Source organism: Manis pentadactyla, chromosome 11 (genome assembly GCF_030020395.1).
Source record: "Manis pentadactyla isolate mManPen7 chromosome 11, mManPen7.hap1, whole genome shotgun sequence".
Taxonomy (NCBI): Eukaryota; Metazoa; Chordata; class Mammalia; order Pholidota; family Manidae; genus Manis; species Manis pentadactyla.
The window spans coordinates 113745911-113773656 of NC_080029.1; the positions used below are offsets into that span (position 1 = coordinate 113745911).

The 27746-nt window shown below is 40.2% G+C and overlaps 2 protein-coding genes across 8 annotated transcripts in view; one reads left to right on the forward strand and one right to left on the reverse strand.

Moving 5' to 3' along the window:
- Positions 1-13939, forward strand: part of HACD3 (3-hydroxyacyl-CoA dehydratase 3) — a 30681-nt gene extending 16742 nt beyond the window's left edge. For both annotated transcript variants that reach the window (XM_036932300.2, XM_057488899.1), the window contains exons 5-11: positions 422-473; positions 2732-2842; positions 5933-6060; positions 7515-7627; positions 8846-8952; positions 9516-9647; positions 12440-13939. In XM_036932300.2, the coding sequence (XP_036788195.1) occupies positions 422-473; positions 2732-2842; positions 5933-6060; positions 7515-7627; positions 8846-8952; positions 9516-9647; positions 12440-12516 (720 nt within the window). In that variant the 3' untranslated portion in view covers positions 12517-13939. The remainder of the gene's footprint in view (positions 1-421; positions 474-2731; positions 2843-5932; positions 6061-7514; positions 7628-8845; positions 8953-9515; positions 9648-12439) is intronic.
- Positions 1-27746, reverse strand: part of INTS14 (integrator complex subunit 14) — a 58094-nt gene that overhangs the window by 1011 nt on the left and 29337 nt on the right. For 3 of the 6 annotated variants that reach the window (XM_036932296.2, XM_036932299.2, XM_036932295.2), the window contains 4 exons: positions 26647-26780; positions 19056-19174; positions 16950-17015; positions 14351-15241 (listed from right to left, as the gene is read on the reverse strand). In XM_036932296.2, the coding sequence (XP_036788191.2) occupies positions 14990-15241; positions 16950-17015; positions 19056-19174; positions 26647-26780 (571 nt within the window). In that variant the 3' untranslated portion in view covers positions 14351-14989. Of the gene's footprint in view, positions 1-8966; positions 9359-14350; positions 15242-15775; positions 15908-16949; positions 17016-19055; positions 19175-26646; positions 26781-27746 lie in introns of those variants that run through there. The other 3 variants (XR_005033965.2, XM_036932298.2, XR_005033964.2) reach the window with 3 other exon arrangements.

The window sequence follows — 27746 nt, forward strand, 5'->3', positions numbered from 1 at the left end:
TTAGAGTTAGGATTTCAGCTTCTGGAAAAAAAATACTGAAAATGTAGAAATAATAGTCTTAGAAAGTAAAATAGCAATGTATTTCCTGCCTTACAATTTTGTTTTATTTCTACAACTGTGAGAAATCTTCTGGATATCTCCTAGCTGTAAGATTCCAATACTACCCACTTTGTAGTTTGGAAGCCAGCTGATTGGTTAAACTCTCTGAGCACTGGATGGGCATTCTATGATGCTAGTGCTACCCAGTAAAGAGGAGTCAGGTTTTTGGCCCTATGAACTGGGACTGTTTCCCCAGTGAAGCATGAATACAATTGGTGGATGTGGCTTTGAAGGAGTCAGATCACTTATCCAGCATGTGGACTTTTGCAGGCATCTAGGATTTCTAACTTGTGTTCTTGGAAAATTTCTGTCCAAATTCTAGGAAGAAGAACGCCTAAATAAACTCAGAATTGAAAGCCAAGGCTCTCCTGAAAGTAAGTTGCCCTGCTGCTATGGTTGTTCCTAGTTAACTTACGATAGAGATGGGGGCGTGGATGGGTGTGAGGAGGCAGGAGAGCTAATATGGTGTGGGTGAGTTGAGAAATCCTTAATATCCAGTGCTTAGGCTGTGCATACCCACATCAGAAGCCTTACTTTTAATGTTTCCCTTCTGTTTGGAGCCTGACATCATCTGAGTACACCAAAGCTGGTGTAGGAGAATGGACTGGCCTAATGTTAGCTGGCAGTAAGTACCACATAGACATGTGCAAATACCACATAGGTCCAAGGCTATACCACCTAGCCTGCTGTTTTTCTCCCAGCTGAGATCTTAAGGGCTGTGCCAAAGATAATTGTGGTTGACAGCCTTAAAAAACCCATTTCTATCTGTCCAACTACTTAGCAAGAAGCTCTGTAGTATCTTCTGAGTGACAAAGATTCCATTCAGCAGCTATCTATTAAATTCCTACTATATGGAAAACACTGTACTAGGCCTTTGAGGGTGGAGCCAATGAATTCATGAATGAATAGCGCCAATGAATAGAGCCCCTGTGCTCTAAGAGTTTACATTCTATATAAAACTAACACTGAAAAGCAGAATAAAATAGGGGTTCTTCATTTGTCTGTAGCTTTTCAGGTTGTAGTGTCACTGCTTTGGCATGCCATAAGTAAGGAAGGGGAAGGTTTTAGAGCAGTGGTTTTCAAACCATGTTTTGTGGTACCCCAAGAACTCCCAGAGATGCTTTGGAGGGATAAGCCAAACAAGCAGGTCCACTTGAGTCAGAGCAGCTCTGCTTTGTGTTTTATCTATTAGCATTCTGAATAAAGTTTCCTTTGAAAAGGAGGTTTCATTGCCTTAGAAAAACATTTGAATAACTACTAATTTAGAAGAATATTCCTTTAGGAAAGCAACAGAGGGGAGAGGATTAGTGGAGGTAATGAGTAACTACAACATAAAAAGGCCACCTTGAGACTTCAATTAATTTTTTGGTGTTTTAGAGGGATAAACTTCAAAAATATGTACAGATTGTTATATATGGATTTTTAGGATGTTGGATAAAGCTTTGTTTTGTTTAACTTCATGGTTTCCTTGTGAGAGAAGTTCTTTATGATGATGAAGTGTAATATATTTCTGTAGTTATAAAGAAAAAAATTTAGTTAAATATTGCTCAAAGTGTGACTTTGTTGGCTCCTTAGGACAGGTTGCTTTTGATTCACCACACTGTTAAGTGATTCTGTGAGCATCAGCCGGGTGTGTATGCAGAATATCTGTAGCCTGGGAATAAATACGAAGCAGCAGAATCTGAACTCCGTAGAGAGAGTAACCCTTTTCTTTGCCCTTCTCCTTTGACTCAGCCATGACTCTGAGACCCATGCTTCTTTCCTTAACTCTGTAATTGCTGTGTTTTCATGAATCTTAGGCTGCAGACAAAAATTTGTGTTCCTTTTTCTCCTCTCAGTTTGTAATTTTCTTCCTTTGGTTATATTCTTCTTCTGCCCATCTTCCAAACCAGATCAGACATCCCAGACATCCCATCTCTGCAGACCTGCCCGCTTCCCACTTTCCCAGCCTAATGGCACTTTCTCACCTTGAAATTTTCACCTTTCACTCTTTATCTTGTATTATGGTTTGTAGGCTGTAAGTTCTCTGGGGGTGGTATCATGTCTTAACCATCTTTGGATCCCAGTAGTGCCCTCAGTATCTTGCACATTGTAAGTGTTCAGTTAATGCTTGTTTGAATGAAAATATGTATGAACAAATATCTGAATTTTTTTCATTACTGTTTCTGTGTGTTTGAGCTAGTTTGACCTGCATGACCTTAAAAAAATCCCAGAAAAGGAAAAAAACTAGATTATATTAAGGTGACAAGGGTAGGACCTGAGTATAGCTTTACTTCCCTTCTTTTTTTTTTCACTTCCCTTCTTTAATGACTCCTAATATGGTTAGTCATTCTTTGCCAGAAGTGATTTTTCTGTTTTCTTCTTGAATTTGTTATGTCTGTGTACTTACCCTTTAAGGATGTGAGGGAAAGATTGCTGAAAACATGCCTTGGAGTACAATGTTCCTTATAATTTCTCCTTGTCTGTTTCTCCATGGGACCAGGAACCCAGGCTGGTGGAGACCTGGGCCAGGTATTTGTTTGGGAACGTAGGGCCCCTAGGAGGAGAGAGGGGTGAAGTTGTGCAGGTGTGCCCACACGCCCTCCCCTGCTGCAGCTCCTGTCCTCAGTGCACTCCTTGCTTTGCTTCCCAGCTCTCACAAGCTTGAAGAAGGGATACCTGTTCATGTATAATCTCGTGCAGTTCTTAGGATTCTCCTGGATCTTTGTCAACATGACTGTGCGATTCTTCATCTTGGGAAAAGGCAAGTAGAAAATTTCAACACTAGTTTTCTTTTTTTAATAGTTTGGTCCATTACTCACAGGTTTCCACTTTTGGTATTAATAATAACCCCCCCATATTTGTGTAGCACTTCATGCCTCTCACCGTTCTTTCACGCCTCTTATTTCCCATGATCTTGTGAAACAAGCAGCCTGGATATTTCACCTGATGTGAAAGTATGATAGTTAAAATAGTAGAGCATTAGTGTAAAAACAGACTGATGAACAGAGCAGATTAGGTGGCCTAGAAATAGCTCTTACATTATATGTAATTATATCCAATTTCTATATATGATGAAAAAGGAATCATGAATCAGTAGAAATGAAACTATTATTCAATATACTTTTTTATTGGATGGGAAATCTACTAATGTTTCTACGGAGAATTGGCAAAGTTTGGGTGCATGAGGGAGGCAAGGAATATGTTTGTCTCTTTCCACACTGTATAAAAACATTAATTCCCCTAAAGGATCTAAGAGTCATGTATCAAAAAGTTAAATTGTAATAGAAGATACATGTTTATAACAATCTCATGAGGAAGGTTAGGACTTCCTAGCCTAAAAGTGTTAGAAGAAATCATAAAGAAAAAGGTCATATTTGACTAGATAAGATATTTAAATTCTTGTATATCTAAAAACACCCCAGCCAAGACAGCATTAAAGATTAAAAGTATATTGAGGGTAACAATGTGGGGATGGAAGGTTAGTGGAAAATTGCAACAAATACCATCACAGATTGGTTCTGAGTGTTCCCGTGAATGCCGGCTGGCTGTTAGGTAATCCAGTCCTGTGGCTGCTGAGTTATCTTGAGGGTTTAAAGGATGCTGCCTGGATTTGTAATTTCTGTTTTTGCTCTGAACCCCTTTTTTACCTGCTGGAATGGAGCTCTTGGTTTAATTCTTCCCTCATCAGTCCTCAAAGATGTAGCAAGGACCTGTGGCCTGGCATCTGGGGGCATAGTTTCCCCTTTGAAATTTTCTCCTTTTGAATAAAGGATGTTGGTGAATGGCAAATTCCATCTGTATACTTGTTTTTTCACGCAAATGTGTACTTGCTAAACTTCTTACACGAAGGAAACAGCAGACTCTTGGGTGTATGTCTAAACTCTTGTTTGAGCTTGTTTAGATCTTTGTTAAGGAATACTTAATAAAACATTTTTTCTAGTTATAAAAATGTATTAATTACAGAAAAATCAGAAAATAAAGACTTAGAGAACAAAAACTCTATCATAATCCTATGAAAGCAACAGATTCTTGGTAGCTTGGTGTCATCTTTCCAGATCCACATAACTTCCTTAGGAGCCATTCCTGAACTGGAATGCAAGATTAAAGGGCAAATTGTTCAAGGATTTTTTATGTATACTGCCCAGAAAGAATATACTATTTGATACTACTACTATTTAAATCCTTAAAATTAAATTAACATTAGTGCCTTTTACTACTTACAAAATTTTTTTTTTCCAAATCATTAAAGTAAATGTGCTGATTTAAGAAACTGGAAAATTAGGGAAAACTGGGGTAGACGTTTGGGGGGAAGAACAGGAAGGTGAATAAGCCACTCACTGTCCATCACTACTACTGTTTCCATACAGTTCCTTTTAATTTTCTTTTCTCCTAGAGTTTAAAATTATAACTATATTGTGTATACAATTTTGCACCTTGTTTTTACAATAGTATAATTATTATATTATTAATATCCTTTTAAACTATCATTTTAGAAATCAGATTTTTATTCCTGAATTAAAACAAGGGTGAATTCCCATAAAAATCAGAGGCGAAGCCACAAGATCTAATTTTTGTTTACCATATGCCAAATCTTAAGTCACAGCTTTGTACTTGAGAATGGGAGGTTCTCATTTTTCAAAGATAATTTCCAGGATAAATAGCACTTAAAGTGAATCCCCTTAAAAAGGATACCAGAATTTGATTGTAAATGGTGGAAAAGATTTTGTTGTGAAAAGGGTCATTTAAAATTATGAAAATAAATTTATCATATGCAGCAAAATTGTAATTGTAAATTTGTATTTATTCAATGAATAGAATTAGGCAAAGTTTGAACTAACTTACTGATGGAATTTTTCTGGTAAAATTATACAGTAACACTACCATTCTTCATTTCATTATTTGACTTTGTAGCAGGATTATAAAGTGGATCATTTTTGTAAATATATTAGATGTTTTTCTTTAGTTTTTGCAAAGGCCACTTTTATTCTCCTAATATTTAAACCATACTCTTGAGGCTCCTACAGGTATCATCTTTGTGGGTAACTGGCCAAACTGCTGTATCCTCAGAGGCATTACTTGTATTTAATAGACAGGGAGTCCAGAATCCTAAACTTTCTGCAGTTGTTTGTCCTGCCAAAATTGTTTGTCCTACTGAAAATATCAGTAGTGCCCTGGTTGAGAAACACTGCAAAGAGGACTGTAGTAATGCAGGATGTCAAGTAAGATCAGTGAGAAAAGTAAAGGATTTTATATTATGGGCCATTCAGAATTGATACTGTATCTGTTGACCACATGTAAATAATACTGTCATTTAAAATTATTATATAAGATTCCATGAAGTGGATATATTGTAATTTACTCAAAGTTTCTATACTTGTAGACATTTAGACCATTTCTATTTAAATACACTTAGAAATAATGTTACAGAGACCAACCTTGTCCCTAAAGCTTTAGATATTTTAGGATAGATTCTCAGAATAAGAATTATTAAGATTAAATATATAAATACAATGTTTTGAAAATGGATCTGAAAAGAATTACCGTGCCTGACACATGGATTTTTCAGCATATAACTGAATGAAGTCTAGGTAACCTTTTTTTCTCGCCTCTTAAAATGAGAAGGTGCCTACAAGGTGTATGTGTTAACTTCCTGGTAACCAGTAGAGGTTTACTATTCATGACCCCACAGGCCTCTTCCCCTCCAGCTTAGTTGGATAGCAAACTTGAATCTGACTGAATGTTTATTATACCATTCCTAAAATTCCCTTCATGTAAGGGGTTACCAAGCTTGAGAAATAATTCTGTTGGAATTTGCCAGTTGATTTACCCTTAATGTATATTTGTTTCATAGAGTCCTTCTATGACACATTCCACACCATGGCTGACATGATGTATTTCTGCCAGATGCTGTCAGTTGTGGAAACTATCAATGCAGCAATTGGAGTCACTAAGTCACCAGTGATACCTTCTCTTATTCAGGTATTGAATAGTTGAGCTCAAGGGTGGGGAGTGAAAGATACCAGCGTTTATTTAGTTGGTATGCCACAGTTTGCTGAAAAGTCTCAATTAGTAAAAGTATACCTATTTGCATGGGAATAGTACTGTTTTATCTGAACAAGGGATATTTTAAGTCTCAGGGTTATTTTCCAAAGTAGACATTTGCCATTTCAGGTCTGTTTCATTGTTTATAACATCTTCATGAACTCACAGTTATAAAAAGAGCTTTAAAACAAGAGAAACTTGATTCTTAGGCAGGAGCAGAAAAACCTATCCTCAGTCTTAGGTAGAGACATGCTTGGTCTCCTTCCTTAGGTAGATGAAGCATGCAATACCTAGGAATCTTTTCACTTTGGACTTCATTTCATATATGAAGGTGGCTCATTTGACTCATGTGGGTCATACATCTGTGTTTTCCTGTATTTTAAAGATTACTGTCAGAAACAGAGCGTCAGAGTCTTTCAACTTCCTTGCCTTGCCCTGTTTCCTAGCTGTGCAATTGCATACCATTAAATGCCACTCCCTAGACTCAAGGAGAACGAGGTGATTGTTGCTTGGTGTCTTCCAGAGCGATGTCTTTACAGTTCTGCCTTTCCTGGTACACCAAGTCCAGCATTCTAGTATTAGCAGTTGCATGGTAAAGGGCGTTAGTACAATAGCCCTGTTACTTTTAGGTTTTCTGTCCTTGGAAAGAGGCTATTTTGTTCAGTTTAAAAGATAAAAGAGGACAGTGAATGACCCACTAATAAGGAATGATATTTTTTGTATATTTTGTTTATCAAGGACTAGTACATTAGAATTTCTAGGGCAAGTTGGAAGGGACAGGTTCAGTAGCATCACACTGCAGAGCTCCAGGGAGTGCCAGTCACACAGAATATAATGTGGCGAAGCTTCCTGGAGTTGGGCAATGCCACATGCATCAACATGTATGAATCTTGGGAATATAACATGATTAGGAAATAAGTCACAGAATAATACATAGAGCATGATTTCAGAAAGTTTAAAAACAGGTAAAGTGAGACAATATACTGTTTAGGAATACAACATACATAGTAGTAAACCTATATAGAAAGGCAGTGGAATGTTTAACACCAATACTTAACACATAATACTTGTGGTGGGTGTGTTCTGTTTCTTAACTTGGCTTATACAGATACAAATGTTCATTGCCGGTACTCTTTAAACTGTTTTTGAATGTGCGTATTTTGAAATATATACTATTTTTGATAATATTTACGTATGCTCAAACATGCACACGTACACATATCTATCCGGAAAGACTGGTTGAAGCACTTTAACTTGTTCCAATACTGGACCACGCTAGTTGAGCTCAGTGTTTTTCTATTTACCTTGAATTTAGTGGAGTTAAATGTTAGATAAACACATTTATATGTTTTATATATATAATTTTTTTCTCTTTTGGCTCCTTTTATTAGCTTCTTGGAAGAAATTTCATTTTGTTTATCATCCTTGGCACCATGGAAGAAATGCAAAACAAAGCTGTGGTTTTCTTTGTGTTTTATATGTGGAGCACAGTTGAAATTTTCAGGTGGGTAGAAATACCAGGATGCTGTCTCAGTGTTTCTGCCTCTCGAGTAGCTCTCTTCTTGAGGGAATTGCTGTCTTCTTCATTTGCTTTGACAAGATTAAGGTTCCATGTGTGGAGAGTCCCAGCTGCATCTGTGGACTCTGCAGAGGTGAGACAGTTTTTTTTAAAAGCAGCCATTGGATTTCTGCCAGCCTGGGCACTGGGGAGCAGGACAGATGCAGAGGAACGACCCATCTTACCCTTGAGGATTTTGCTGCCTTGTTGGAGAGAGAGGACTCATCACATGGGCAAATTCTTGAAAGGGCTGAAAAAACTTGTGGTTGAAGGAGCAATTCAAGCTGGATGGGATGAATGAAGACCAGCCTTCTAGAAGGGATGGTAGAAACAAATCTTTTACTACTAGATTCCTGAAGTTTGACTCAACCTCTTATCTGATACTTCCATTTTTAGTCGTCAATAGAAGAAATATCTTAAAAATAAAAACGATCCAATTAAAGTAGATGTATTCTTCTGAACTAGACTGTGCATACTCCATACTTCTTCCCTTGTCAGTCACGTGGAGCAGGGATTTTACAGATTGGCTCCTGAGCTCTGGGTCGGTGGTAGTTTGACAGAGTGCACAGCTGAGAGGGAAAACAGGCAGTGGCAGCCCTTGATTGTGTCTTAACTGTGGTCTGTATCCCGTGGCACCCACTATGTCTTACAGTCTACTTACTGCAAAGGTGAAAGAGATTATAAATGCTTAGTATTTACTTTTACTGTTTGAGAAGAAAAAAATTTCTTCTTTTATGGTATCTCTTCTTAAATAGCTTACATCTGATTTCAGAGGATGTCTGATTGTAGATCTTTTGTATACTTTAATTTTGATAACATTCATTTATCCAGAGGTTAAGTGTTTGTCGCCCTTACCTACTTGGAATGTAGATCAGAACTAGCAATAAAGCCAAAAAACTTCTGAGCATCCATGCCATATTCTGAACTATTCCAAAGAGGGGTCCTTTGAGACTGAAACTTAAATCTGTCATTAAAGAGAGTCCACACACATCCTTTGAGGACTAGGGGAGGAGCATATGGGGGTTTGTGGGTGGATAGTTCAGGATTCTGCTCTGGAGAAGCCATATGTAGCTAATTGTGAAGTGCTTCTTCCTGAATGATGTTCTAAGGTTGCATTCAGAACCTGAAGTGGCTTTCATCACCTGAATTCCTTATTCTCAACAGGTACCCCTTCTACATGCTTTCCTGCATGGATATGGACTGGAAGGTGCTCACATGGCTTCGTTACACTGTGTGGATTCCCATTTATCCTCTGGGATGTTTGGCAGAAGGTACTTTTCAGGAATACTAGGTTTTATAGCTTAGCTCCAAGGGATAGCTAAGCTGATAGGCCAAGCCTTTCTTCTTCCCTCTGTCACCTTTGGACTTTTCAAGAATTTCTTTCTAGTGGTTTTCTTCCATAATAATCCTGGTACCCAGACTGTTCCTGGAAAGTTGCTCATTTTGTAAGGTTTGGAAGCTGCATGGTCATGTACTGCCTGCCTCCTATTTATATGGTATTTTTTGTTTATCCAAAGCAGGTTCATACTGATAATTTCATTTTACTCTGACAAACACCTAGTGAGTGAGTCAGATAGGGATTTTTCTCTCAGTTTTGCAGAATAGGAAACTGAAGCCCAGTGCTATCAAATGACCGTTCCTCAGTCATCTTTCTGTTGTCGGCTTGGAGGCTTATTTCTTAGAAAAATGGGGAGCAGAAAAAGGAAGAGGCGTGAGTTCTCTGTACAAAGGGAGGAGGAAGCATTTTCGACAAACCCAGACTGAAGCTTTGAGGGGTTAGAAGGTTGTGTCACTAAATGAGACCAGGTCATTAAGCTCTCTTTTCTGCTTTCAGCTGTCTCAGTGATCCAGTCCATCCCAGTATTCAATGAAACTGGAAGACTCAGCTTCACATTGCCATACCCAGTGAAGATCAAAGTTAGATTTTCCTTTTTTCTTCAGATTTATCTTATCATGATATTTTTAGGTAAGTATCAGCTCTGTAAGAGGCTTTTTTCCTATCACTTCTTAGAGAGTAAGTTAAATGAGTCAAAGTTTTAGAAGTCCCTATTAGGATTCTTATCTCCAAAAGAATAGCAGAGTTAGAGGAAGATTACTTTGCAAAGCAGACCTACTGAACAGACCCACTAAGCGAATATATGCTATGTATGGAAGTATTTCTTTCAAATCCCCAGTGGTTATTTTCCTTATGTGCTTTTGGTCATTGGGAATTCAGCATAAGATAATGTTTGGAAACAATGTAAGAAGCTCCTTTAAAATAGAGTAAGAAGCTCATTTTAATTTTACTAAATTCAGTAGCACATTCCTTATTCAGAGTTTACAGTGGTGTTTCAACGGGCAGTAAGGAAGGAAGGAGGCAGGAAAGGCCTCTGAGCAGCCAAGAGATGACATAAAACCTTCTGCCTAACGATAGCAAAGCCCCCTGCTCCTCATGTGAAACCTGCTTATTTATTGCTTTTATATAAAATCATAAATTCTTACCTTAATTCTTAAAAACTAAGAACTAAAAGAAAGGAAAAAGAAACCCAAATTATTGCAAATATGAGAGATTTAAAAACCTTCCTAACTGTAAGGACTATTTACTTTAGGCAAAGTTCTAACACATTTTAATACAATTTATATATTTCTTCCTGCTTTAGATGACAAAACTCTTGAGGTGGCCCTAAATAAGTCTGGCCTCCTAGCAACAGAAGGATGTGATATGTGATATTAGATAGTATATTAGACATCTATTGCTGTGTAACAAAATTACCCCAAAACTTTGCAGCTTAAGACAACAAACATTTACTAACTTACTGGCTTCTGAGGGTCAGGTAGCAGCCTAGCTCAGGGTCCCTCATGAGGTTTTAGTCAGCTAGGTCAGCTGGGGCTATAGTTTCAGTAGACCTGACTAGAGTTGGAGCACCTGCTCCAATTGCACACATGTAGCTGTAGATGGGACGCTTCCGTTTCTTGCCACATCACTTCTCTATATATGGCTCCTCATGACATGGCTTCCCTTCCCCTAGAGCAAGTGATCTGGAAAGAGCCAGAAGGCACACTGCCGTTTTTTTTTGTGTGTGTGTGTGCCTTTTAAAAATCTTAGTTGTTTTTATTGATCTGTTTGTTTTATAACATTGTGTAAATTTAAGATATATGACATGTTGTTTTGATACATTATGTTGTAACAGTTCTCATTACTGTAATACAGTAGTGTTTATTAGCACCTCTATCACATCCATGCTGCCTTTTAAAACCTCATCTCAGAAGTGACATACCAACAGTTTTGCCATATTTTGTTGGTTACACAAACCAACTGAGAACAGTGTGGGAGGAGACTTCACGGGGTATGAAAGACCAGGAGGTAGGGATCATTGGGGACCATGCTGGAGGCTGGCCACCCCAGACAGTGCAAGGAAGACCTCAAAAGGTAAACCCGAGAAGCCAGGAAGCCCAGTGGTGTTGGTCATTTAGTATTGGGGGAGAAGAGAACTGCACTCTTTAGGAGCCCCTTAGGGTTTCAGCACATGGCAGAAATACAGTTAAATAATAGACATTACAGGTGTAGGTCATTTGCCAAAGATTGGATTTTATTCCATTTCTTCTTTTCTGTTTCAGAAAGGGTTAAATCCATTTCAGAAAGATTTCTAACCAAAAATGTTAAAATGTTTGGCCCTTGAAGGGAGTAAGCTTCAGTTGGGAAAATGTACTCATTAAAAAAACTCTTTACCTCCATTACTGGATAAATCTAGTTTTACTGAAACTAGGCTTCATAAGGTGGGCGTACTTAAACTGTTAAAGAGGAATAAGTAATGGAAAGACCCTTAACATATTTTACTAAAAGAAAGGTAGACATATTTTAATGTGCACTAACCCTAGTAGCTTTTCTTCATGTTACGTTGTTACATACTCTGACTTACAAGGTTTATTCTCATATTTGGTCTGCCTACAGTGAAGTAGTAGTTTTTATTCTTCAGAATGAAATAAATCCTAAATTTGAAAAATTTTAAAGCAGTATAACCAGCTACATTTGTATATAGATCAAAGTGCTCTTCTAAATACACATTCTGTCACTGTAAGTCTGGAAAACAAGTATTTTTAACCTTGTACAATGAAGAAACTGAGGTGAGACTAAGCTAAGCCACAGAAGTAGTCAGTGGTCAGATAGGATTGAAGTTTTTTTCTGACTCTGAAATCCTGTGTTTTCGAATTCACTGAATTCTGCTGCTTAGAAAAGTGTTTTATACCTTTTAGGCCATTGCTATTGCATGTTATTGCAGAGCCTGGAATTAAAAGTTGGGTTGTTTGTATACTTCATATTTGTGTATTTCATTTTATGTAAATCTCCCTTAAAAGAAAAAAGAAGAATATTGAACTCTTAATTAATGAAATATTCAGGGGTGAAGTGTACTGATATCTGCAGCTTACACTGAAATACATCGAAAATGAGAGGGGAATTGGTATTGATAAAATAAACATATTAAAAGGTTGAAGTCTAAATCTAGGTGGTGTTCAGTGTACGGTGATTAAATCTTTTTGTATGTTTGAAAATATTCATACTAAAAGATGGGAGGAGAAATTGCCAGCACACTAGGGAAAACCTGAGTTGCCTGTAGTGCGTTATTAATGATTTATTCTGAGTTGTACTCCTGAGCAGCCAGCTGCACAGGCAGTGCTGTGGGAAGTGAAAAGCAGGTTCTTAGAGACTATTCCTGCCCCAAGTGCTTTTGTTTATAAACAGAGAGATTCTCATTTCTAATTGGTCTTTTTCTTTTTCAGGGTTATATGTAAATTTCCGTCACCTTTATAAACAGCGCAGGCGGCGCTATGGACAAAAAAAGAAAAAGATCCACTGAAAATAGAGATTTAGACCACTTCTTGCCAGTTTGAGCCTATCTTTAATTCTTACAGTTTTACCTTCTTGTACTGATGTAAACGTTTTTTTTAAAGTTAAATGGTTAAATTCTCAGTGAGGCTGTCTTCCCTTTCCCCGCTAACATTCCTGAACTGACCGTATTACCTTACTGTGGTACTTGCATGACATGGATTCCTGGTATCTGATGACGGTTAGTCTTGCACATTCTGTTAGTGACACCAAAAGACCAAGGCCTACTTCCACCCATTCCATGTCCAGTCAGTTTCATGTAGGGCAGAGATATTTCTTCAGTGTCCTGACCCTACTACCAGGAACTGGTTATTCTTACAGCTGGGATTTGTTCTTTTCAGCTGCTGTTTGTGGAAAAAAAAGATTATGTTGCTCTGTAGGAGGTTGTGAAAGTGACTCAGGCAGGGCCTAATATATTGTTCCCAAGGGTTACTATTAGGTGAGGTGGCATTGATTTTTTTGAAAATGGATTTTGTTTTAGTCATTGATAAAACATTTCTGAATCCAACCGGAGCTAGAGAAGACGTATTACCTCTGAATCTTTTGGCCTAACACCTGTTACTATAGTTCTTATCTGTGTGGGCACTGGAAGGACATAGAATGACTTGAGAAAAACTAGTCAGAACCTTGGAACACCGTGATCACTTACTTCATTCCTAGGTAAATCAACTATTTTCAGCACTAAAGAAAGATGAAATATTACTTAGAAAACAATGAGATCATAAGCATTCCAAACCCAAATGGCTAAAGGGTCAGAAAGGTCAAACTGACACCTTTTTTTCTGTTTCACCTGTTTGCAATAGGATAGTGAAAACTGAGTGAGAACTTGGCTGGAGAACCATCAGCTGGTCCATTATCAAAGATTCCTGGCAAGAAACCCACCAGTAGAGGAACTCAAAAAAATCTAGACATTATAAAGTTTGGCCACTATCAAAAACATCAGTTTCCTCTACTACATTCCAAATAAATCAATAAAATAAGTGTTAGAAGTAATGCTTAAAAAGTATTTAAGGCATGATAGTTTTCTGTCATTCCCCTTGTTCCTGGGGGCAAGGGGACTCAATGAGTTACACTGTTTCTCTGAGCTCAAGATGGAAACTTGGTTTGACCTAAAAACATCTGATTAGCATAGACTGGCTGGTTTTTTTTTTTACAAGTTCATTGCACTGAAGGATATTCTGCATGTCTGTAACTTCTGTCAACACTTAGTTTATATTAACTTCTGTTTTTTGAACTGACTTTCTATGTGTAACTGGACAGATCAGCTTGGCAGATCATGCTGCATCTTTGTGGCAGAATCTTGCCTTCTTAGTGATTGTTATAAACCTCTTTATTGCTGAGAAAACAAAAGATTGTGTATTTCTATTAAACATTTACAATCAAAATCCTAAAAACTTGGGTTTAAAGATAATTTATTTAGTCTAGTGGTTTCCAAATTAGTTAATGATAAAGTCTTGTTCAGACAAATTATAATATAGCAGTTCAGCATGTTACACTAAAAATGGTTGCTTGGGTTGAAGCCTGAGGAAGTAGTACCTTAGGAAGTCCAGAGTAATTTGAAAAGCACTGATGATGAACTAAAGCTTGGAGAAGGGACATGACTTGCCTAAGGTCATGAAGCCAGCTGATGAAGCGGTACCAGCACTGACTGCAGTGGCGTCAGAACCTACCAGGATGAGAAACCAGTGTGAGAAACAAGGAACTCACTGTGGAACCCAAGGAACGCTCACGATTTATGAAGCTGGGCCACTCAGAAGCTGAAATTATACTCAGGTGACAGGACAAACCAAAAAGCAAAAGACCTATTAGTTTCCCAGTAGTACCATTTTATAGAAAATCAAGTATTTTATTTTCTTTAAAAAACTGAAGAAATGGGAATCATTTTATATATTTATGGTTGCTGTTTAAAAGTCTGTATCTCAAGACACACCAAAAGCACCTCTGGGTTACCACCAAGTTTTTGCCCAAGTCCCAAGGAAAGTTCTGAAACTAGGTGGCGTAGACTTGTACTTACCAAGTCCTAGACAGTCTGGGCTTCTCATTCCAAGGACAGAAGCTTGAAAATGTCCTTATGGTTGAGAGAGGAGAGAAGAGAAGATGCCTGTCAGAAGCCAGAGAATTGCTGCTGGTTGTGTTTCCTGAGGAAGTGGGGAAGACTGTGCTCATCAGTCCTTCAAGCTTCTAGGAGATGTGTTCATGGGAGCAACGGTTGTCTTTTGGGCTTAAAGACTGAGCCCCAGAAAGCTAAAGTCAAAGCCCAAGCAGCTGACCACCCTTCAGAATCCTCAGATTCTAGCAAAGTCATTCAAACCAGCAAGGGGTGCTTCTGAGGCAGCCTCACGGAGGACTTTGGGTGGCTATTGCAGAGGTGAACAGACTGGCAGTTTTTATCCCAAATCATTTCACTTGCAATGAAAAAAGAAGGCAGGCTCCTGAGGTCAGCTTCACATTCTTTCCGTGCTGCTCCCAGAGAAGTCCGTGTGCAGAGGTGTAATGTTGTGGTCATACCCGGCGTACTCGGAGGTGCCAGTGCTGGCCAGCTTGAGCTGCTGGGCGGCGTGGGTCAGCTGAAATGCAGCATCGGGGTGGGCTGTGTCGGGCAGCAACGTGCACTCCCTTTCCAGCATGTCAGCTACCCCTTTGAGCAGGTCCAGGAAACCAAAGGCCAGGGCAGCCTTTCGTAAGCGGTTCAGCTCCTAAAACAAGATAAACACCGATGTTGCTGAAACACATTTTCCTTATCATGTACTTTCTTAGTGCTCAGCTCAGAATGAGTTTCTCCTTGATGCCCAAACTTAAGTGAGCGTTTTTGTATGAGAAAAAATGCTTGTACAGAGATGCCAAAACAGGAGAATGTGAGGACATGGCTGGGAAGTGGTTTCTCCTACAGGTGGTCAGAAAGCTAGCTGAGAAGACAGCAGACTGAAATAGGTCTTCATCACAGTGAGGGCTTCTGCCAAACACAGTGAGGCTCTTTGCATACATCATTTCATTTACTCATGACTCTTCAGGAGGATTATTTTCCTCTCTTAGGTGTGGAAAAAGTGCCCCAAACTTCAGAGGGCTCTTAACCATCTGAGGCCCCTGGCTGGGCCTCAGACTGAATGACAATGACCATGTTTGAAGGGGGCCTGTGGACAAGTCAAGAAGTCTGACCCAAAAGACTGCCACAAAAAGAAAGGTTGGGTACTGGGTGGGGGCACAGAAAGACAAAGTGTCCCCTCAACTACTTAGCAGTGTGATCTGGGCAAGCTGGTGGCCTCTCTGGATCTCAGTTGCCTCATCTGCAAAAGCAGGAGGACAGCCTCTTCCTTGCCCACTGCAGGACTGGTGCGGCCATCTGGTAGAGACCCTTTCCAGCTCTGCTGTGTCAAAATTACATAAAACCAGAAAAGAGACATTAACTTTTTGACCACCTCTCTACTCTCTGTTAACAAGTGAAAAGTTCAGAAGGTGGCTAAAGTAAGTGTGCCATCTTGAAGAAACAGCTGATGATTGTGCAAATGGGAGACAGACTACCGCCAAGGAGTGGTCCTAAGGGCCTGTGTGGATTACAGGCTCCAGTTAACAGGACAGGGCAGGCTGAGCAGCAGCCTGGTTCAACTCAAAGGTTTTTCTTGCTTGATTTCACCAGCTTGCTACATAATTGGGTTGGAAGACAGCAGTGACATAAAGGTAATAAGATAACACCCAGACAAAGTAGCAAGTATTTTCTCTGTGAAGAGATGTCAGCCTGGGGCTGGCTGTGTGTACCATATTTTAAGATTGGCAAGCTAGGACATAATTGGCAATAGCATACCTCACACTGCCACTTAATTTAATTTCAGCCAACTACCAGAAGGATGGGAGAAACAAGGAGTGAATGTAAATGCCCTCCCACTCTATCCCACTCATAACTTTATTCCCTCCACCAATGGTTCTGGATTAACTAGGTATGATTCTGGGAGGCCATCCTTTTGTAATTCATAAATGTACAATTTTAGAAGGCATTCCTGGAAGCAGACTCTAGCACATTAAGAATATTCTGGGATCACCATCCCAGGAAGTCACAGTGACTGTCTAGGGTCAGACTGGATACCCACATGGGAGTGGTGGGGAGGGTTAAAGGCTGTGACCTACACATCATTTCAGCTCCTTCCTTGGCCATTCAGGGCAGCATCAATACAGACAGAGAGGTCCTTTTGCACATAACAAGGCCCTTAAACATTTCCCATTCTTGGATTTTAGGGCAGCAATGGACCCACCACTTCTACCAACTTTACTGATGAAAAAACTTGGGACACAAGCTACACATTTCTAATCCTTGTCCGTGTTCACCCTGCTACCCCATGCTTTACTGTGAACCATTTATTATTGCCAGACATCCCAGGGCCCACTCTTCCACTGTAATTCTGACAGCCTCACCTTATAGAATGTCTGTGTTTTTTCAGGTAGTTTCCTTGCATTTCTTAAAATCTTCTGTACATCTGTCTATCAAGGGTAAAAAGAATTTAACATTAGAATTCTGTGGTAAAAGGGGAAAGAATACAAAAGGATGGCTCTAAATGTTTAAAGAAATGAAAATGAGAACAGAGCTGTAGTAACAAGATGAGGATTCCTTCTGAGTTAATGCCACTATTCTGTTCAACATTAGTAAAACATCTTTCAAAATGCTTGAGGACAATAAAATCCCTTGGTGACAGTAATGAACTTCTCTCACAAAAACACACCTTGTAAACCCACACATCTATGGCCAGCTGCCTTTTGACAAGGTGCCAAGACCATTCAATGGGGTAAAGAATAGTCTCTTCAACAAATGTGCAGGGTCAGTTGAATACCCACATGCAAAAGAATGAAGTTGGACCCTTACTTCACACCACAAACAAAAAATTAATGCAAAATGGATAAGACCTAAGTGTAAGAGCTAAAACTGTAAAACTCTTATAAGAAAATGGGTAAAACTTTAGGACCTTGGACTTGGCAAACATTTCTTAGTTATGAAAACAATAGCAAAACAGTAAAAAAAAAATTAATTTGATAAATCCATAGCATTATTCACAATTTCCAAAAAGTAGAAACAATCCAAATGTTCATCAACTGAATGAACTGGCATATTTATATAATGGAATACTATTCAGCCATCAAAAGGAATGGCATAGTATTGTTATACTTGCTACAACATGAATGAATGTTGAAAAAAAATTATGCTAAGTGAAAAAAAAAAGCTAAGCCAAACACAAAAGGCCACATATTGTGCAAAGCCAGTTATATACGAAACATCCAGAAGTCAAATCCACAGAGAAAACAGATCAGTGGTCGCCAAGGGCTGGGGAAAGCGGGGAATGTACAGTGACTTGCTTAATGGGTACACGGTTTCCTTTTGAAGTGATGAAAATATTTTGGAACTAGGTGGAGTGGTGATGGTTGTATAACATTGTGACTGTACTAAATGTCACTGAATTATATATTTTTAAACGGTTGAAATAGTAAATTCTATGTGTTTTTCACTACAATAAACACCCAGATCAAAACAAAATTTAAAACATTTTAGAAAAAGTCAGCTATCCTTCTGACAGGGAAATGCTGGGATCAGAGACAGCAGGAAAAAGGGAGAACCTGATTTTTCTAGAAAAGAGGCCTTGCCCCCTTCAGCCATGGCAGGATGCATCCAGTGTCTGTGAAAAAGGGGCTAAAGAGACGATGCCATCGACAGAAGCTACTTCTATTGTGAGGTGGCCTGCCTGCCTCTTCTAATTTGGCTTAGGTTGGAATCACTGGAGGAGAAAAGAAAAAAAATCGTGCTCAAATGAGAAAGAAGGCTCAAAAAGTGATTTTTCAAAACAGGTATATATGACTATGTCAATGGAAGGAGAAATGTCCCTGAGTACCTTGCCTGAGAGCAGCAAACCTTGATAACAACATCATCTTAGTTGCCTCTGGAAGTGTTTTTGTGGAATTACAGTGATGCTATGGCTCTACTGTAGAGCTGGAAGAAATAACCACATAAAGATTTTTACATCTTTCTCAAAACTGTGGTTAAAGATGACACCCATTATGTTACTCAACATCTCAACGTGTCAAAACTTTTACACAGAAATTTAATGCCAGGAAAATGTGAAACATGGAATGTGAAATTCAAAGCTAGGAAAAGTTCTCTCTACAAGAACTGACATGCTTCCTTTTATTAGGTAAGAAAAACCATATAACCTTACATGTTTCCTTTTTGACCTTGGCAGCAGGAAGCTCAGAGCCAAGTTGTTCAGATACAATTATCATTGTGGCTTCGGTTCCTGGCACTGTTTCCCTTCTTCCTTTAGGTTTTGCACTGCTCTAAATTTTGTAAGAAATGACTTTGCTATACACATGTTGTACTGTAGGCTACCTCAAATCCTTTCTGGAAATAATGACAAACATTAGGTGTAAATGAATTACTAAGTAGCAAAGGAAAGGAAAATCAAATCAAATGCCTGCCTGCCTGCCAGAATCCCTCCTCTTGTCCCCAGTGGAAAGCAATGTGAATGGTAATGTTACCTGCAGGCCACTGGGTTTGATCCAGACAGTCACATTCTGAGCGTAACTGCGTTTGTTTTTGGGCTGCAGGGGGAAGGGGCTCTTATTGTCATCCTCACCGTAAGGGTTTTCTTTAGCATCTGAAAAGAAAAAAGACATTCTGGAAATGACATCAGGTAAAACACAATCAACTATATTTCCAATTAGGCTAGAAGCTCTCTGAATCATTCAACCTACATCCACTTCCCTAATTAAGAAAATCCATTAGCTTCACTCAGGTAGGGGAATAGGATGTTCTTAATGGAAAGCCACTGACGTAGGAGACCAACCAACCAACTGATAAGGCCCACGTAACAGTAAAAACAGCTTAATATTTTAAAAAAGAAACAGGTTTCACTATCTGCTTTAAAAACTAAAGTCAAAGAGGACAAAAGTAATACATACAACAATAATAAAGTACATATTTAAAAATACACACATGCACACAATTCTATATAGTCCAGCCCAGCACTCTCTCCAACTGAACTTTCTGCGATGATGGAATGGTAGTCACTAGCCCAAGTGGCCACCGAACACTTGACCTGTGGCCACTATGAATGAAGGACTCAATCTGAAATCTTATTTATTTAAATCTAAATAGTCTTATGTGGCTAGTGGCTACTGGATTAGACAGCATAGGTCTAAATACTGAGAAAATTAAAAAGGAAAATGATTTGTAGCCAAACTAAGGAAAAGGGTAGGGGAAGAAATACTTCTTTGGTGAAACATAATCCACCTCATGGTTTATTAGTTTATTGCTTCCAAAGATTTAAAGCCATGTTAGTTTTATAGGCACATGGATAAACAAGGGTATCTTCCTCTACCTGCTTCCTAAGCCAATGAAACTTTGCCACAAATTTCCACAGCACACTTACATCTACTGGCTCACTTTATCCTTACTATCACCACCTTTTGGGGTAGACAGAACAGAAATAATTTTCCCAAGTTCAGGGAGCCAGAAGCTCTCTAACTCCAACTTGGTCATCAATTTAAGCTCCACATTACCTCTGTCAGTCCTCTCCCTTCGCCGCCAAAAAGTACCGGCCCAGCTTTGCAGACACATTTCCGTGAATACTTGTCAATATACAAACTTCATAGTCACGCCAAGATCTCAACAGTCCTTTCCCAGGCAACATGCTTATTTCAGCTTGCGGCCACTGTTACTGCTATTTCCCCTGCCTGGAATGCTCTCCTTTCCTCATTCGTTTCTTCTCACTCACTCATTCATTCATTAGCTATAGTAAGAGCCCGTTAGGTACCAAGCACTGCTACAAAGCATGGCTAGAGAAGATATTTTTCTGGCCTCAAGGAACTTATAAAGAATAACAAGCCCCAACTATGTGTCAAACACTTCACACAGATAACTTCTCTCCTTACAGCAACCCCAGAGGGTAGATATTATTAATCCTATTCAAGATGAAGGAACTGTTTCTGTTCTCCCTTTCTAGAATATATACTTGTGGCATGTGTGTATGTGTGTGTGTGTGTAATTTTCTGATCTCATTTTTCCGTCTTTTTCTGCCTTCTGCAAAGTATCTTCAACTTTATCTTGCAGTTTTTAAAAGATTTCTGCTATTATATTTCATTTTCTAAGAGTCCCTGTTCTCAGTATTTCCTGTTTGCTAAGCCAGTTACTGCATACAAGTTCCAAACAATTAGGGACCAAACAAGGTAGGCTATGAGCTCAGAGAAGGTGGACTTTCACAGGTTTCAGAATGACTCAGTTGGGCCTGGTTCCAATGGCAATACTTTTCTAACCACTCAACATTGCCGTTCCTCACCTCTCAGACTTACGACCCAGGTCCGGATCCTATTCTACCAAATGCTTCTGGCAGAATATGATTTCTCTAGACCCTTTCATCTTATAGCACTATCAGTACCAAACATTTCAAAATCTAATCATAGCCTATCTTGTATAGTCCCTAATTGTTTGGAGCTTGTATGTAGTAACTGGCTTAGCAAACAGGAAATACTATACTGAGAACAGGGGACTCTTAGAAAAACAAATATAGCAGAAATTTTTTAAAAACCCTGCAAGATAAAGTCGAAGATACCTTACAGAAGGCAGAAAAGAAAAAAATGGAAAAACGAGCAGGAGAAGATCAGAAAATTACACATATATACAAACACACAGGCCATAAATATACATTCTAGAAAGGGAGAGCAGAGACTGCAGAGAGGGAAAAGCAAAGACATAATTGATGTTCCCAGGGTTGAAGAACATGAATTTCCAGATGGAAGGGCCCACTGAGTGCCCAGCACAATGAACAAAGAGACCAACACTAGGTCTGTTATTCTGAAAATCCACAATGCCAGGAACACAGAAGAGCCTTAAGGAAGTGCAGAGGAAATACGGGTCAGGGTCAAAGCCCTGGCAGTCAGCACAGACCTCAGACGCCAGTGGACACAACAAAGCAGTGCTTCATAACTACGGGAAAACGATTCCCAATCTAGAACTCAGTACCCAACCAAATCATGAATCGAGCGTACAGGATGAAATACAGACATTTCCAAATGCACAAGATTTCAAATTTTTACTTCCCATGCAGCCTTTTCTCAGGAGGGCTCATGAAACAGGAGATCCATGGAGAGATGTGAAGGGAAGAGTCAGGGTGACAACTACAGAACAGGCCTAGAGAAGAGCCGGTCCGTTTATGAAATAAGAGGGTGATGACTTAAGAAAAAAGGAAACTGACAAACATACCCGAGGAAGGTATTTCGCTTAGGTAGGAATTGGCGATTGGTACAGAGAAAACAGCAAAGAAAAAGGGAAAGTGGAGGACGGCCCTGAGCTAGCCAGGGTGAGGGCTGCCCTCAGCGGCTGCCGTGGCTCCCAAAGCCTGGCTCTCAGGGAGGCTCTGAGAAACTCAGTATCTTCCCAGCAGAGCCTTCCTTTGAACTGAAGTTAGGATACATTTATCTTGGCTGCTAGAAAATGCAATATCTAACAACAACAAAAGAAGTAAATAATAACAGGCAGGGGACGAGGTACAAAACAAAGGAAATGTAACTCAGCATACTAGAGGCTTGGCTGCAAATAACATTTACCTCAATAAACAAAGACAATATTCCTTCAACCAAAAACACTAGTATAACCACACTGGGCAGATAGAGGAAGGGGAAAATGTGCTGGGTGGGTGAGGATGGTGGTGGTGAAGTCAACAAAATGACATTTAAAATGGAAAAAAGTCAAGAAACAGCTATATTTAAGAAATGTAAGTTAACACCAAAAGAAATGGGTAAGAGTTGAAAGTGGGTGTCTCCAGAACATAATTAGGAATAGGAGGGCCAGGTAAAATCAACAGTATTATTTTGCATGCCTTTCTTCAATTAAAAGACCATAATAAAAACATTAGGATCTACCATTATTATGTGTCTACTGTGTGTCGGCTACTTTATACACTCCCTCAGTAAATTCTCTCAACAACCCCACTAAAACAGGTTTAATTATCAATTATTACTTGTCGCCATAATGCCAGTCTGAACTCAGAAGACTGCTGTGAGAATTAAATGAGATGATACACTTCATTGTGTCTATCAGAGTGCTCTGTGTCTATCACAGTGCCTGCACAAAGTGAAGTTCAGTAAAACGTTAGCTCTTACTATCTTCACTGAACAGAAGAACAGACCCAGAGGGAGGAGAAATCAACACGAATATAGGGCAGAGTAAACAGCAGTTCAATCTGAGTGAAGAATATGTATATCAAGCCCAGCACTACTAGGGTGGAAGCCAGACCGGACAGGAATTTAAACACTATTATCATAGATGAGAGGCAGTCATCTCTGGTGAAACCGTCAAGGTCAGGGGTAGGCAAACTTTTCTGTAAAGGGTCAGACAGTGAATATTTCAGGCTTTGTGGGTTACATGGTCTCTGATGTAACTACTGAACTCTGCCACTGCAGCAGGGAAGCAGCCATAGGTAATACATAAATGAGTGTGTAATGGAGCTTTAACAATAAAACTTTATTTACAAAATGAGCAGGGAGCTACTTTGGCCTATAGGCCCTAGTTAGCTGATCTCTTATCTAAGTGAAAGGTAAGGAAAGCCAGAACAAGGCAAGAGAAGAGGGATGGATGCTACAGAGAGACGAGATGGAGGAGGGGAGGAATCCCTCTCTCTCTGTCTCTCTCTCTCACACACACACACACACGAGATGGAGGAGGAGAGGAATCCTTCTCTCTCTGTCACACACACACACACACACACACACACACACACACACACGAGATGGAGGAGGGGAGGAATCCTTCTCTCTCTGTCACACACACACACACACACACACACACACACACGAGATGGAGGAGGGGAGGAATCCTTCTCTCTCTGTCACACACACACACACACACACACACGAGATGGAGGAGGGGAGGAATCCTCTCTCTGTCACACACACACACACACACACACACGAGATGGAGGAGGGGAGGAATCCTTCTCTCTCTGTCACACACACACACACACACACACACACACACACACACACGAGATGGAGGAGGGGAGGAATCCTTCTCTCTCTGTCACACACACACACACACACACACACACGAGATGGAGGAGGGGAGGAATCCTCTCTCTGTCACACACACACACACACACACACACGAGATGGAGGAGGGGAGGAATCCTTCTCTCTCTGTCACACACACACACACACACACACACACACACACACACACGAGATGGAGGAGGGGAGGAATCCTTCTCTCTCTGTCACACACACACACACACACACACACACACACACACACGAGATGGAGGAGGGGAGGAATCCTTCTCTCTCTGTCACACACACACACACACACACGAGATGGAGGAGGGGAGGAATCCTCTCTCTGTCACACACACACACACACACACACACACACACGAGATGGAGGAGGGGAGGAATCCTTCTCTCTCTGTCACACACACACACACACACACACACGAGATGGAGGAGGGGAGGAATCCTTCTCTCTCTGTCACACACACACACACACACACACACACACACACACACACACACGAGATGGAGGAGGGGAGGAATCCTTCTCTGTCACACACACACACACACACACACACACACACACGAGATGGAGGAGGGGAGGAATCCCTCTCTCTCTGTCACACACACACACACACACACACACACACACACACACACACACCCTTCCCTGTGTTCTCCTCCAATTACTGCCCTATTTCTCTCTTCTTTGTGCCCAAACTTGTCAACTTCCATTTTCTCATCTCCAATTCATTCATTTCTAAACTTGTCTCCTGGCACACAAGCCACTCTTACAAAGCCACCAATAATCTGTCGAGATTAAATGACTCTTGATTCAGTGTCCCCTTCTTTCCTCTTGGTTTCTATTCCTTCCTAGAACTCTAATTGTTTTAAACACTCATTTCACAGTCTCTTTCAGATTAAGCTCTCAAGCTGCTAATCCTCCTGTTGGCCTTCCTTCAAAGGAGGTAAAATCCTTACATGAGTTTGAAACTTTTTTTTTCATATCAAGAACTCATCTTCGGTGGGGTTTATGTTTTCTGCAGAAGTCCTTTTGCCCCGGGTTGAGAGATGTTCCTGCACAGCCACGACATTAGCTTCTGGAGGATGCACCATGTGCTTCCTCGCTTCAGAGCCAGTTTTCGTATTGCTTGGTTTTGGAGGTCCCCACTTCAGAATGTGCCAGGCACATGTTAAGGACTCGGAAGTTACTGACTGGTTAACTATGATGCCAGCAATGCCCGGTGGAAATATCAGTGGAGTAGACAAGCTGGAAAGCCTGAAATGTTGTCAGCACTCTGCTATGAACGAGCTATACGATCTTGGACAAAAGACTTAATTCTGTATTTCTTCATACACAACATGAGGAGATTAAACTAAATAATCAGTATTTTCATCATCCAAGCTCATAATGAATTAAAATAAGAACTGAGGAGTTGTGTAACTATACTGTTCCTAAAATAATTTTGAGAAAAATTAAGGCAAAATAGTTTAGAGATGCTGCAAAGCAGAGAAAGCACAGGTTTGTTGCCTTCCTTAAATAGGACATAAATTAAAGGGTTATATATGGATTTTTCACATTTATTTTGTGACACATGAAAATTATATGAAGTTCAAATTGTGTCCATGAAGAAAATTTTGTTGGAATACAGTCACTCCCATTTATTTACATATTGTGCTACAATAGCGGAGTTTAGCAGTTAAGGCAGAGGTTGTCAAAGTCTAAAATATTTACTCTGGTCCTTTGCTGAAAAAGCTTGCTGACCCTTAGTCTACCTTCTAGGGCCTATATTCAGTCAAAATCTTCTCTAGGCTTCCATGGCAAAAGGTGGCCTTCAGACAAAAGGTATGCATTTCAGACCTGAAATGCATGCCCATGTGTATAAGATACTGTACGCCATGTATCACACGTGTATGAGACATCACACTTTCTTCCTGAGTCTCTTTATTCCTTTGGCTTCTGTAACATCACTTTCCTCTACTTGTCCTCTTCCATCTGCCTATTCCTTCTTGTTTTCCTTTACAAGTGCCCTTCAGGACAAACTCTGATCTTGTTCCAATCTGCATTTATTATTCCACTCTCCACTAGACTTTGAACAACTCCTGCTTTTTTAAAATTAAGGTGTCACTGATACACAATCTTATGAAGGTTTCACATGAGCAACACTGTGGTCACTACATGCACCCATATTACCGAGCCCCGCCCCCACCCCCATCGCAGTCACTGTCCATCAGCCTATTAAGATGCCACAGAGTCACTGCTTGTCTCTGCCGTTCTATACCGCCTTCCCCGTGACCCACCCACTCCTGCTAATTCTTTTATCCTCAGACCTGGCACAGGCTAGGCTGCTTGGCAGATGTTCCAGAAACTGAAATGGGCCCAAACGAGTCACAGATGACTGCATTTGGAGCCTGAGTGCCTAGGAGCACAAAGAACTCAGTTAGGAGTAGGAAAATCAGAAGGAGCAATTTAAGGTGTAAAGGTGGGAGCAATGGTTTCTGTGACAACACGCCGAGCTGGGACTGTGGTAGAGTGTCCAGGTGGACAGGTCCAGCTAGGAACTGGAAATACAGTATCCGAGTCCCAGGGCGAAGATCAAGTGGAACCAGAGCTACAGATACGGGGGAGTCTGAAGCTGTACCGGCTGATAAAATAGCCAAGAGAGAACAATAACCCCAGAGAAACAGACTAAGAACATTTTAGAAATCATGAGGCAAGACGAAGGAGCAGGTAAGTATCAGGAGAATGCAATGTTAGGAAAGCTAAGGGAGAACAGTTACAGGAAGGAAGGGGATTAAATTATGTAAGAATGACTTGGGGTTTTATTGAAGTTGAAAATAGTTCACTAAGAAAAAAATGTTTATGGAGAGTAGCTTTTCATTCTAAGCAGTTAGAGCATATATTTACTTAATATAAAAGTTGGTTTTCCCTGAGCTACAAGCTAAAAGTCAAACACCTAACTCTCCTGGGGTTCTCCATGTATACACAGCGCACCCACAAAGAAGGTCAGGCAGCTCCCTGACCGCACAGTCACTCAGAACAGCAGAGAGAAAACAAAGTCGAGACAAAATCTCATCTGGGTTATACCTGAAATAGGCCCCAGCTGTGCCATCTTCCCTAGCCATGGCAGGGGTTCTGGGCCAGGCTCAAAGAGAGACATCATGAGGTTTGATTTCTTCTTGCTGTCAGCTTGGGAGTAGAGCATCCCATGCCATTCAGGACTAGATGGAGAGAAGACGGAAGATCAGAAGAACGTCAAGCCCAGGACTATCGAGCTAAATAAATCTGGGCTGTGATTTTTCTCTTGAGAGGCATGGGCTTCAGCTTTGAAATCAGGTGCATTACTTCTACTAAAGGCATAGCCTAAACCCCAAAACACATACTGCTGCCCCCTAATACTACTGTTCCTCTGAGACATGTACTATTATTGAATTATGTAGATATGAAAATCAAAAGCAGTCTTAGAAGACATAGAAATCACAAGGGCAGCATGTAGCTGCAGAGGTGCTGAGAAGTAAGGGCTGCAACCACAGGTCTTTTCGGCTGCCTTCCTGAGTCATTCACAGCAGCAGCACTAGAGAAGCCTTTCTAAAGAAGGATACAAAGCCAGCACCCAGCTCTGTTCCTACTTCTCAAAGGGCCCCAGGTGATTCTTATATTCAGGGCCAGTACAAGGACTTGGGCACCAAGAAATACAGCAAACTAAAACCTAATGAGAATTGCATTACTCTTTTTGAACCAGCTAATTTTAAGTCAAACAGAAATGGAACTATGCTTCCTCTGAGTACTCCCAACCTCACAATCTTCTTACCAGCCAACCCCAGGTGACGGCCACAAAGTGACTGGTCATCTTCTTTTCCTAACAATAGGTAGCACAGAAAGGGAAGCAGATAGTTTTGCAAATTTTGAGACTGTAGTGATGGGAAAGCTGGAAGGGCTTTTCTCATAGGGACAGAAAGCATCACGGTGGTTAGAGCAAGGGCTCTGGAGTCAGAATGCACAGATTATAGAGTCCCAGCTCTTTCATCTACTAGCTATGTGACCTTGAGCAAGTTCCTGACCTCTCTAAGCCTCATTTTCCTCATCAACAGAATGGGGATAATACCTCCTGGCAGTGTTAACAATTGTGAAGGACTGAACGAGTTAATATATGTAAAGTGCCTAGAGGAGTGTCTGGCACCTGGTAA